Below are 13,273 nucleotides of genomic sequence, written 5' to 3' on the forward strand. Positions count from 1 at the left end.
TTGTAATCCTGTTTCTGAAACAGTATTTCCGTTTCCAAGCCATAGCTAAAATAAATAATGCTGTAGTGGTGCTTAACAAACGGGCAAGTATTTTTATTTATATGTTCTGGTATAAAGCTTATGCATGAGACAATAGTTTTGAAGAAAAACTTTCAGTAAGAGGCTAATTAATTAAACCGCTTATTACTGGAAAACAAAAGAGGAAAGGGTGATTACCTTGTATCACTCTGTTTTCTAAGATAATGTGTTTCTGATATCAGAGGAAGAAAGACTTGCTCCAGGCACCTGTGAGAAGACCATGCACACACTCCGAGAACATCTTTGTGTGCTTGGAGACAGGAAAACTTAGAAGACTGATCAGGGATTGAAAACAGTGGTGATGAGGAGAAGAGCTTGACCTTTCAAAGAGCATAAGGCTATTTGTGTTAGAGTTTTATTTGGAGGAGAGTTCAGTCTAGAAGCAAATCACCTCATTGTTCCTGTTTATCATGCCCATTTGTTTGTTTTCCAGAGCGGTTTCAGTATGTGCTAACTAGTCTCCTTTCAAAAGAAACTAAGCCATTCCACTCCTTGCAGGCAGCAAATGGACTCTAATCCTTGATAGGGTCGTAGGGGTTTGACCAGTTATCAGTCATTTTTGACAGCTTTGAACCTCCTGTGGTAGGGTTTGGTTCAGGAAGTTTGAGTAAATGTGGCCTACAGAAAAAATCTTACAGACTTCATATAGTATAGGTGTGTAAAGACCTCAGCAGCTGTGTTTTGATTGGCTCCACTTGTGCCAAATTGCTAATGCAAATGCAGTCTAATGCCACTTATTGTGGGTTTGTTTCCTTTAAAGTAACATCAGGCTGGTGATGATTAATTCTCAAGGTGTCTTAACCTTGTCAAGTGTTTGGAGATTGTAATGTTTTTAAATCTACCTCTGTGACAGTTTGTATTTTGGGTGGAACTTGACAGACCTTTAGATAAGCGCTATATTCATTAAGTGAGGTACCGAAAGGTCCGTTCTGGATGTTCTTGCTGATGGTTTTGATCTGACTGGTTTTCAGGGTCATGGCGGGGGGGAGAGAGCAGAAGATAGGTGTTTGGAATGCAATGGTGCTGTATGAACGTGCAGCTGATGATGGGATCATGATTATGGCTTAAAAGCCATCACAAATATTAGGAATTGTAAAATAACAAGGAGCCCTATCCCAGTTATTGAGTCTTCTCCTTCATTCAATAAAAGTCCACTGTGGTATATGTCCCCTTTTCCTGTGGACAGGAGGAAGTTGCTTTCTCAGTGCTAAAGTTACTCCTTTGGTAATCTGTGCTAACTTGTGTATTCTGTGCACATACTGAAATTTGCAATATAATCTAATAATAAAAAATAATTATAGGAAGAGCAGAATCTTCATACAGTTTTAGTTATTCAACTTCATCCTTTTAAACTCAGCAGTATCTTACACTGTTCCTTTTTTCCCCTCTGTAGCTGCTTCTTTTCCAAACTATTTGAGATTTCTTTGTATTTCTGAAATGAAACTTTCTTGTCAGCTTAAAGAGACGAAAATTAAAATGCATCTCGAAGCCTCACCAAGTACGTAGGACCACTTGGCTGTATAATCAGTGCTCTTAGAGGAAGTTAGTCTGCTTTCCAAACCCGGGAAGTGCTGAGGGAGTGTGTGTGTGAGGGGGACTGTAGGCAAGTTCAACCCTTGGAGCAATAAACTGAAGAAACATGCCAGGTCAGGCATAAGTATGTGTGTCTAGAAAGGCAGTATGAAGGGTGACTTGATAGTGGACCAAAGAAGAGATTATAGAAATATGATCACTTTCGATAATTGCATGTATCCAGTGTATAAACTTGCTTTCATTAATGTTATTTATAGTAAGTTGCTATAAAAAAGAACATTGAAATAGGTTTTGAAGTTCAGTTCATATCAGTTCTCCAGGTGGCAGAGATAGAAGGAACTTGTGAATAGCAGCTATGGTGAAATCTGCTGGAAACGAGCTCATCATAGCATTTAAGGGCAAGGCAGTATCCTGATTTAGCACGGGTGGTTTGAGTACTGGAGTTTGATCCTGGAGTCTAGCATACTTTGCTGTATTAAAATATGTGTTGTAAAAGCTCATAGTCGTGGGTTTTCATTTCCTTTAGCATTTCTGTAGGGTTTAGTAAGTTTTACTACTTGCCATGTCCTCTGGTTGTAAAATTTCCCTGTCGAGTATGGAGTTGGCAGCGAGATGTATGGGGCAGTGCTGCTCACAGGCAGCAAATTGCTGGGGCTGTCAGGTGACTGCGGCCTTGGTGCAGCTGTTGGATGGGCGGGCAGCTACTGCCTGCCTCCCTCCCTGCCTGCCTCCCTCCCTCCCTGCCTGCCTCCCTGCCTGCCTCCCTCCCTGCCTGCCTCCCTCCCTGCCTGCCTCCCTCCCTGCCTGCCTCCCTCCCTGCCTGCCTCCCTCCCTGCCTGCCTCCCTCCCTCCCTCCCTCCCTCCCTCCCTCCCTCCCTGCCTGCCTCCCTCCCTGCCTGCCTCCCTCCCTCCCTGCCTGCCTCCCTCCCTCCCTCCCTCCCTGCCTGCCTGCCTCCCTCCCTGCCTGCCTCCCTCCCTGCCTGCCTCCCTCCCTGCCTGCCTGCCTGCCTGCCTCCCTCCCTCCCTCCCTCCCTCCCTGCCTGCCTCCCTCCCTCCCTGCCTGCCTCCCTCCCTGCCTGCCTCCCTCCCTGCCTCCCTCCCTCCCTGCCTGCCTCCCTCCCTCCCTGCCTGCCTCCCTCCCTCCCTGCCTGCCTCCCTCCCTCCCTCCCTCCCTCCCTCCCTCCCTCCCTCCCTCCCTCCCTCCCTCCCTCCCTCCCTCCCTCCCTCCCTCCCTCCCTCCCTCCCTCCCTGCCTCCCTGCCTCCCTGCCTCCCTCCCTCCCTGCCTGCCTCCCTCCCTCCCTCCCTCCCTCCCTGCCTGCCTCCCTCCCTCCCTGCCTGCCTCCCTCCCTCCCTCCCTGCCTCCCTCCCTGCCTGCCTCCCTCCCTCCCTGCCTCCCTCCCTGCCTGCCTCCCTCCCTCCCTCCCTCCCTCCCTGCCTGCCTCCCTGCCTGCCTCCCTCCCTGCCTGCCTCCCTGCCTCCCTCCCTCCCTGCCTGCCTGCCTGCCTCCCTCCCTCCCTGACCACTGCACACTACTGCCCAGGCTCTTAAACCCTCACACAGCTTCCAGCAGTGGCGGGGTCAGGGACAGGATTATGCTTCAGGTATTTGGGCTGATCCAATGGGAATTGCATTGATCTGGTGTTTAGCTCTGATCCTTATCAAATGGATTACTTCTAAGGTAGGCCATTTTATTACTCTGTTTTGACTAACTGGGTTTATAAGTAGCCTGAGAGAAAACAAGTCATTAAGAACTTCATGAGTACTTATTTTTCTTTTTTACATCTAATCTGTTTTGGAAACACATCATTCGTCATTTAAGATTGTGTTTCTTAAGTGTTCGTACATGATTTTGTAGCTCTTGACTTTTGCCTGCCTTGAAGTGGGAAGAGTGTGTTTGTAGCAGTGCCAGGTAGGAGACGGGGAAAAGGGATTTGAAATGGCTTCTGAATGGCAGGGGTTTGCTTGCCTCCTTTTCTAACAGATCTTCAATTTTATAGCGTTTTAAAGGCTTTGTGAAAATAAGGAAAACCAATTTTAAACATAGTGAGAATAATACAAATTAGTGTATTTTGCTTCCTGGACAGGATATCCTTTTTGTATTGTTGATTTCAGGGTTACAGGAGTGGAAATACCAGTTTTGTTTGCTTAGGTGAAATAGTGGCTACTTCACTCGCTTTGCAGCCTTTTCCATTGGAGATACCTGTGTTTTGAAAAATGTGTGCTAATGTTAGACAATATTAGGAGTCCATAGTCTCTCGTTCTAAAGAACATAAGTATCTCTATAATCAGTATTGTGGTAGTAAACGTAGGTGGAATAGGTGCCTGGAGAAGAGACCAGGCTCTTCTCAGCATAGCTTGCTGCCTAACCTGGAATCAATTCCAAAAGGAGGAAAAAATTTAAGTTTAGGATTGTGAAGGAGGGCCAGAATCATTGGAGAGAAAGTGGGGAAACAGGAAAAAAAAATAGAGTTCATACATTTGTATATAGATAGATTATTTTATTAATAAGCAATTTTAACATTTTTATGTGATTGAAAGGAGAATCTGAAGAAACATGAATTTGAATTTGTTGTGAAAACAATCTTTGCCAGGTATCCATGCCTGTACTCTTCAGTCATTGCCAATAACACAGTTCTAAATTTACTGAAAGCAAAAGTTGTCAGGCTTAGTTGCTAGCACTTGTGATAACTTTTGCCACACCAAGAAAAAGACCAGGATATCCTCATGGCTGTTCATTTGTGACTGAAGGCAGATCTGAATGCCAGAGGTTTACATCCAGTGTGCTAGCCTAGTGCATCATCTGCATTTTACTTGTATGCTGCCAAATTGCTGGTTTTCTGAAACTTGACATAAAATGCCTGCTTAAGGATTATGTGCATAATTCAGTTTGGTCAAAGATTCTGTTAAGGTGGGAAAAAATAGGAATTCCATGTAGCTGATATAATACGGTTAGACATAAAAACCTCCGCTGTTTATGGTTGTGTTCTTAAATGTGCTCAAGTTCTTTAAAAGAAAGAATTCTTCTGCGTGTGTTCATTGAATTATCCTATTTTGCTGTTGTTTTTGTGTCCTTCTGCCTTTCTGATTTAGTTTCAAAAGGTAATACCCTTGTGTATTTCTGTCTTCACTTAAGTCACTTATGCTTTTTTAAAACTCTGCTTTCTTTTCTGATCAATTTTCAAGCTTTTGTTTTGTATACTTTTGTTAAATCTCAAAGTTGTTGATGAAACTTTGGGTAAATGTCAGGATGGCACATGATACACATCTAAGGTGTATCGGAAAAAAATACCTTATAGATGCTTGTTAGATGTATGTATTACTTATGTTGATAACTATTATTCAAACAATAACTAAGTTTATAAATTATTGCCATCTGTCTTGGGAGATGATCATGTGAAATAGCTTAATATGGAAGAAAATATTAAAATTGCCACATTCAGATGTTTGAAAGGGCTCTGTGTGTCTTATTCTTACTGTTGATGTGTATCTCCTATCCTGAAACTTAACTACATTTTCTTATCACTGGTTTGATAAACTTCCAAAATATTGCTTTGAACTACAGTGAAATAGTTAGAAAACAGTAGTAGGATCGTTTTGCAGTGGCTTGCCTGAGTTCAACAACAGTTTAAGTGCTTTAAAATAACATTTTACAATGCTTTGGTGAGTAGAAACTTGGTGATTGACTTGTGGAAAACTATGGATCTTGTGTTAGCATGGAACTTTTAATTACTTGAAATAATTCTAAGAATCATGATAAATGACAGTCTTGCTTTTGAAGTCCAGTAATAGCTGGAAAAATCTGATCTAATTAGTTTGTCGTTCTAGGGGCTTCCAGTTGATAAACTATTGTAGAATCTTAAATAGCTTGTGTGTATTTGAGGCGGCATAACCAGTAAATTGCAGTTGCCATGATACAACAGCTTCTCCAAGCAGGTTCTCAATTTCTCTTTCTGAAAACAATCCTCTGATTGTTGGGCAAATAACTTGGGCAGAAAAGCCAAGTAGGTGACAATACCTGACTGGTGGTGTCCTCTGGCTTCCTTTCCCACCTTCTGAATAAACTTGAGTTGCAAAATGAGGGTTGTGTACTCCATCAAAAAGCGTGGCTGGTTCTTTCTGCTGGGAGGTACTGAATTTTGAAGACCAACAGCTCTACCAGTTTCCTTCTGCCGTTAGAGAATGAGACCAGCAGTTGTTTCGCTAGGCAGCCCAAAAGCTGGCTAGCTGGCGGTTGCTGACACGAAGCCTCCAACACTAGTGCTGGTGCTCTGCTCCGAACTGGATTGGGAAGTCCTAGTGATAAAACTGATACATCAATGGAAACGTTTGTTTGGCACAAACAGCAGCAGGTGCTCTGTTTCCAAGTGTTAGATGCATATGCTGTATTCCCTAGCATTGCTGAAGCGGTTTCCCTTTGAAGATATATCTGTGTGCTGTTTTGGCATATCTTTCCTGTTGCGTGGCCTTTAATAACTTCCTATACTATTGTGAAAAGATTTGCAAAAAGATCTGATGTAAATCTGTCTTTTGGTAGATACTCCCTTTGCCTGTTTTTGTGGAGTCCTTATATCGTTGTTCTTAGAGGATTAATGGATCTTCCACTTCAGGTTGAACTTCTTCCATTCACTTTCCAAGATGTGACAAAAGAGAGGAGAAATGAAAGATTTTATTACAGTATTGCCCTTTGGAAGAATAAATGACACTAACATGAAACAGAAATTTAAGGAGAGGTTTTCAAAGTGGAAGTCCAGGGTAAACAATCCTTCACAGTCATCTTTGACATCTGTCTTCACTGCTGAAGCAATCCAGCCTGCCTGGTTCACTCACGCTGTGCTCACGTCTAGGAAAGAGCCCAAGTGGTTAAGAACATCACCTAATCTTTTGAGGAATTTGTTGAATCACTTGGAGTCCAGCACATATTCCCAGCAGACCAAGTTGTCCTTGTGCTTGAAAAGGGAGCCTGCCTAAACACATTAGGATTGTCTTCAGTTTGAATCCTAGTAATTCTTTCTGCCTGTTGGAGTGATGCTTATTTGTTTGAGATTTGTACAGAGGGTCAAGGCATTAAATATGCTTTATGGTTATTAACAGGTACAACACTTCAGGTAGACCAAAGAGGTGGCAGAGATCTAGAAATAAAATTCTATGCTGAATGAGTTACATATTAACAATAACGTGATATTTTGAAGTGACAGAAGTCAAGCTCAAGTCCAGGAGGTTTTTAGCCAAGGTTTCTGTAGGCTGATACAGTGTATGCTACAGTTACGTCGACTGTGTAAGGTGAATTTTTAGCATAAGTATAGTTTTGATGTCCTGGTGTAGGCTACAGAGTGGGCCTTTGATTAGCAATGAGGGAGGAAGCATTTTTGGTGGTCAACAAGGGTAGAATCCTGGGGATTAAACTGTTTGGACTGTTGAGTGCTTTACAGAAACTTTAGTTCTTAAAGATGCACTTCCCTTTCTGCTTAGGAATTTGCGACACGCGACAGTTCACATCTCAGTAGAAGCTGATGCATTAAATCTCGTCTCAGTTTGCTGGATTTAAAAAGTGGAAACTGGGCAAAGTATCTTAACCACAGGCAAGGTAGATTAAATTATTTCTCTTTTTTTTTTTTTTTGCCTTTTTTTCTCGTTTTCCTTGCATTTTTCTAGATTAATGTAGGGCATAGTATAACAAATAAGCTGACAGTATGATTTGGGAGAATAGGTGATATACATCAGCCTGTGGTACATAGCCCATTAGCTCCCTCCTCTGTCTCTGACTTCTCACCACAGTGCTCCTAACTCTCTGTACCTCACGTAGTTGCCTGGTTTAAAGGTACGAGGTCTGGCCATTCATCACCCACCCTGTATCTGTCCCTTGGTGGAACTTGCTAATAAGTGTTTTCCTCTTATCTATTTTATTTAACAAATTTCAACGAATTAGTTATCTTCAGGACCTCTGCTCTTTTAATAAAATTAGATGAAATTGTCCTACCACTTTTGAAGTATTATTAGTGAGGTTTACACAATAAATTGTCTATTTTTCCTTAGGAAATCAAATGCTGACAGGTAATTTTAAAAGGATTTGATTGTTCAAAGATTTCTGAGGTTTGTCAAGAGTTCTTGAAGAACGAAATCACTTGTTTGTGTAAGCAACTGGATTATGCTTTGAAAATTTTACTTCATGTTTGATACCATACATGGATGTACTACTTTAGCAGATAGTATTTTAGGTTTTAGAGAGCAAGTAATATTTTTAGAATCAGCATATCAAAAGGATTTATTTTTCAGTAAATTTTTACATTGTTTTCCTTCCTGGAGACTAATGCTCCAGTTGGGCATGGTTCTTCTAGCTGCATGTGTGCTTAGCTTTCTCCTGTATTAGATTACAGAACTGTACTGGACATATCCAAAAATCTGTGATAGACAGGTGCAAATTGCAAGTTAGCACTAAAATATATCACTGATTGTGCCTAGTCAGTGATATGAAATGTTCCAGGCTACTGAAAATATATTCAACTGATATTTGCTGAAATTCAAAGGTAGGTTATATGAAGAAATTTGAAAATGTTAGTGAGAAATCATCATCATTTTCTAGCTGATGAATTGTATTGCTGCCTTTCCCATCAGGGCAGTCACATTGCTGTGAGAAATGCTGTACAAACATATTTCACGGGAAGGATTATTTGCGTGGTTTATGATCTTCCAAGGAAATACAGAACAAAAGCGAAGACAACATAAAAGAGCTATACAGGGAGTTCCTCCTTGTAGTCTTTACAACAGCTACTATAATTGGACCCCATTTGGAGCTAGGTCTTCGGTCATTTCTGTAATTAAATATTAAGCTTACCTTTGGAAGAACTTCTCTGACTTCAAGTGTAAGGTTTTCGTGTTTTGTTTTTTTTAAACATGAAAAATATTCAAACAATTAAGTGTATCTGTCTGGCTTTGGAGTCTTAGCACATCAGTTGCACAAATCATGCTGGTAGAGGTTATTAATTTCTAGTCTTTGTGTGCATTCAGTTTGGTCTGTAGACAGAAGCATATAAGCAATTTTGTCTTTTCCCCCTTCCAAGTAATTTGTTTCTTTATGTCTTCCTTTTAGAATTATTTTCAATAGCCAACATCTATTTTTCTGTCCTGTTTCCTAACATTGTTTTCCCATCTTTTGAACTTGCATATTTTCAGGCCGGTGTATGTCCCTGGTGTAGTGTTGTTCCTGCTACACAGAGGAAAAAATGGGTGACTGGGTTCACCTCCGTGTTGGCTTTTATCTGAAGTTCTCAAAGGGCTGTGATAACCCTTTATGGCACTGAGGACTTATCTGTCCCCAGTGTAAATAAGTGTGGTGGACAGGAAAAGGTCATAGGAGTTTTCAACGCGGACGTGTGCAGTAAAACCTTAATTCTTTAAAGAACAAATGTTATGAACTGGCAGAATTGAAGTCTGATTGTGAAGGTGACCCTCTCTGGTCACTGGGTTATGAAGTAATATTAACGAAGGCCCTAGGAAGTGGCAGAAGATGGTGGAAGTCCAGAAAGGGAAAGGCATGAGCCTGCGTGCTAGGTTGTGCCATGCTTTGAAGACTGTGTGATGATGTGTAACTATGAGAACATTCCTCTCGTTTTTAGCTATTAGATGACCAGTTCACCACATTTGTGGGAGTCTTCCTGGATTATAACTATTACTGCATTAGCTGAATACGTATAGAACATAACTATTTTGTGTAGGTAAGAAATACAACTTATATGGGAGTATCTCAATGTTGTACGTGGGTAGCTTGATGACTCTTGTAGGCTTTTATTGTCAAATGTGAAATACCACTCACTTGTTTTCTTTAAAATACCTTTATGTGTTACATCCTGCTTCAGTGGTACCTTGATTTGCCTACAGAAAGTACTGGGTGGAATGAAAGTAGCACGTGGCAGCAAAGTCCTGCTCTTGCAGAATATAGGTTGACTTGCTAGAACTGCAGTAATGGTGTCATTTGAGTTATTTTACTACTTTTAAAATTGCTTTTAGCTTTGAAAGCTGGAAATACCCCATAGGTAAAATGAAAGAAATAAACCAGGAACTGCAAGTATTTAAGTATTACATTCTAGAAGCCTATGAGAAGCATGGTTCCTTTGTGTCTCCTTAATCTTGTTCTGTGTGTCTTTTTTTTTTTTTTTTTTTTTTTTATTGTGAGGAACAATTGAGGAGCATCTGGGAAGAAATATAGGGGGGATAATTTTTTCTACCCTCTGGTCCTGTTTTTCATAATTTCTTTACCACCAGTTTCTGTGCTTCCTTTGTCCCCTCCTAAAACAAAATCAGTAAGCGTACATATATATCTCTCTCTATATATCTCAAATTTCCAAAATTAATTTTGAGAGTTAAATTGGAAATGAAGAATTGATACTTTATTTCAATTTAAAAATAATTCAGTTCTAACTTGCATAAAATATACTTTTTTTTTTTTTTCCAGAGACGTGGAGCAATTTCCTATGACAGCTCTGATCAGACTGCGTTGTACATTCGTATGCTAGGTAAGCTTACCAGTTTCTATGTTGCAAAGTACTAATGATTGACTGACTTAATTTTTTTTTTTAATTTAAGTGTTTAATTCTTAAACTTTCCCTTTCTTCTGGATAATATTCTGGTTAGGTTCTTTAGAAGAGTTTGTGTTCTTTTGTGTTGACCTGGGTTTTTTGGTTGTTTTCCATTTTTATTTTTTCCCTTTTCCCTCCCCCCCCCCCCCCCCCCGAGTTAACTATTGTGTCAGATGGTTTACTCCTATATTAAAAAAAAAAAGTTCTTATAATTAATGTGTTTGGTATAAGTTAAGTTTTTTAAGTGACTCATGATTGATCTTTATTTCTGTGGTGGAATTTATCACCTCTGCATGGTATCCTTCTGGTTATTAAAACTGTAGCTTAGAGAACATATGTGTCAGAGTTACCACACACTTTCAGAGGCTTCCATACCGGGGCTATGAAATGCTCAAGGTAGTCTTAAAATAACGATACGATTTTAAACAGTACTTCTCTTATTAGGAGATTGATACTAAGATTAATACTAACCTTAGAAAATGACTTGAGGAAGGGAAGGTGGTATGTCAGGGCCAGTAGTTTTGTCAATTTACTGAAGAATATCACCAGAAGCCGGATTAAAATGAAAGAACAGTATTGGGAGGGGCAAGCGTCTGGGCGAGCCCCTCGTGTGATAGTGAGTGGGCACCGAAGGAGGAGTTGAGCTCAGTTGTGGAGAGGAGAAAAATGTAAAGCCCTTGCAGATCTGGCTGCCAGCTTCTGTCCTGCCGGCGGGGCAGGTGGCATGGGGCCTGTGTATATACTCTTAAGTCTGTTTCATGGCAAATTTATGCCACTTAATTTGAGCCATCTTGAGCTATGGTTTCCTGTTGGAATGGACTATGAATGCTTGCATGATGTCTCGCACTGCTCAGTGAACATCAACAGCTAGTGATTATAAAGTCTTAACTGACTCCAACTAAATCCGCCAGAACATGGCTTTTTATGCCCCAAGTCTTTTCAATTCAGTTGTATGTTGTATGTATTAAAGTCCCCAGAAATTCATAACTGCGTTGTCTATGAATTTAAAGTTGTGAGCTATATGCATGTGTATACAAGTGTGTATATATATGTAAATTTATAGTCATAACCTACGTATCTGGGCATACGCATACATGTATATATAAACCTAATAGTGACTTAACAAATTCGCATTTTTTGGTTTTCAGTTCTTTTTATTTTTTAAGTTTGTGAAATTTTTAATACTGTAGCACTGACTGTCTACTGAAGAATTTTTTTATAAGAGAATGTAATTACTTTAGAGATTTAAGAGTAGGAGGACAGAAGATTCTGGTTGCTAAATGTTTATTGAAAAAGCTGCTGTTTTTTTTTTTTTTTTTTTTTTGGAAATAGGTTTATTTAATTTTCAAAAATTAAAGTAACTTTTTCATTTTTAATCATCCTTTTTGCAGGATGAACACTAGAATTCCTCAAAATGTAATCTTTCTGCTCTAGTCATGAGAAAAAAAATTAAGGCTTGAGGTAGCTTTATTTCTAGATTTTATGATACTTCTTTTTAAACTAAATTTATTTTGTGCAGTAGTAAAAAAAATACAGGTTGTTCTGCTTCAAAATCCTACAGATAGAGTATTTTTAATTCCACAACAGGGGTAATATGGGTTAATTTATTTTTAAAATGCACTGATATGCTTGAATTAAAGGTACTATAAGTATATGTCTGCGTTTTTATATTTTTAAAAATTAATCTGCTAGTGATAGAAACATAGCTTGTAAGAAAATAGTTCTTAGTTTCTGGAAAGACTATTCTAATTCCTTTTGCTATTTTGGAAGTTTAAATCTACCATGAAGTGGTTAAGCCCATCGTTTCTGCAGAAGTGTTTGTGATAATGCTCAAGTAAAGCTAGAAGAATGACTTCCTGTGGTTCTTGGTAGATACACCTGAACTGAGGGAAAAATCTCCTTTGTTTTGAAAACTTCTTTTGACTATTCTCATAGGCAGAACTAGAATATATTCAGAACGTGATGTTAAGCAAATTAAATTTTCACTTGTTCTCTTATTGGAATTAATTATTACAGTATGTGATTGGTGCTTGTAATGACTAGCATAGCTCTTGCTGGCATTCGTTGCTGTTCAATGATGCTAGCTGTTCAGAGGCAGTAAGTCTTTTAAAGGATTGACCTCTTCTGACTAAAGCATTGGGGAAGGAGCGTACCAACACGCAAACAAAATATTGCTCTTTGGATGCTTGAATCAGTATGTTAAATTGGCATTACTTCCTCACTTGCTGGTGATCACTTTGTTTTCCCAAATGGTGCGTGCACTACACCGTACAAGTTTAGCAACTGTTTGCAGATTTCTTACTGTTGTATTTGTAAATGGACTGTCAAAAAGACCAGCCTGAAAGCTGAACAGTTGGACGCATCGATACGTAGGACCTTTCATATCAGGGTAGATTCAAGAATTAATATATTCAATTAGAATTTTTTGCAAGCAATGTCAAGTATTGCATTTCCCACACAGTACTGTGGGGGTTTTGGTTTTGCTTTTTTATTTATCTTAGTACACTTTAGCAGAGTAATCTGTGAAAAATTCTCAGCTGGAATTTAGTGGGAAGTTAGACACAGTCATGAGAGCTTTTGCCTTTTAGTTGGTTATTATTCCAGACAGACTATATCTACTAATGGAATGTACCTGGATAAGGTGTTTATTTTAGCAGACCAAAAATATAAAGCTAATGCCTCTGTTTCGTTGTGCTGGCTGTAGAGTTGCTTCCTTTAACATTTTCAGGCCGTTCCAATGGGAATCCACTGAAAATCCGATGGAAATTAATTTGTACCAAGTAAATAGAAATTCATGTGATATGTCAGTGTTTCCAGGTTCAATTTAAAAGAACAAATTTTAGGGGCACACAAAATAATCAACTCTTAGCTGTCTTCGTCAGTGTCTATATAAACAAACAGTGTTGACTCTAATGACTCATCTGTCATACCCATTCCCAAAATATACACTAAGCCACTCCCGAGTGGCTTATTTACGATTTAAAAATATAGATACAGATGCAGCATTGTAGAATTTTTCTTTTAAGACCTTGGAAGGGCTAGTATATCTGCATCACCTCAGTCAGCTACTTCTCTCGGCAGCTATGAG

The 13,273-nt window shown here is 39.7% G+C and overlaps 1 protein-coding gene across 2 annotated transcripts in view; it reads left to right on the plus strand.

Annotated features, from left to right (window-relative positions):
* The window catches only part of PDE7A (phosphodiesterase 7A), a 95,049-nt gene that overhangs the window by 48,045 nt on the left and 33,731 nt on the right, over positions 1–13,273 (plus strand). For both annotated transcript variants that reach the window (XM_032996185.2, XM_042786164.1), the window contains one exon: positions 10,062–10,122. In XM_032996185.2, coding sequence (XP_032852076.2) covers positions 10,062–10,122 — 61 coding nt within the window. The remainder of the gene's footprint in view (positions 1–10,061; positions 10,123–13,273) is intronic.

Source organism: Tyto alba, unplaced genomic scaffold (assembly GCF_018691265.1).
Source record: "Tyto alba isolate M040663 unplaced genomic scaffold, T.alba_DEE_v4.0 Super-Scaffold_9, whole genome shotgun sequence".
NCBI lineage: Eukaryota > Metazoa > Chordata > Aves > Strigiformes > Tytonidae > Tyto > Tyto alba.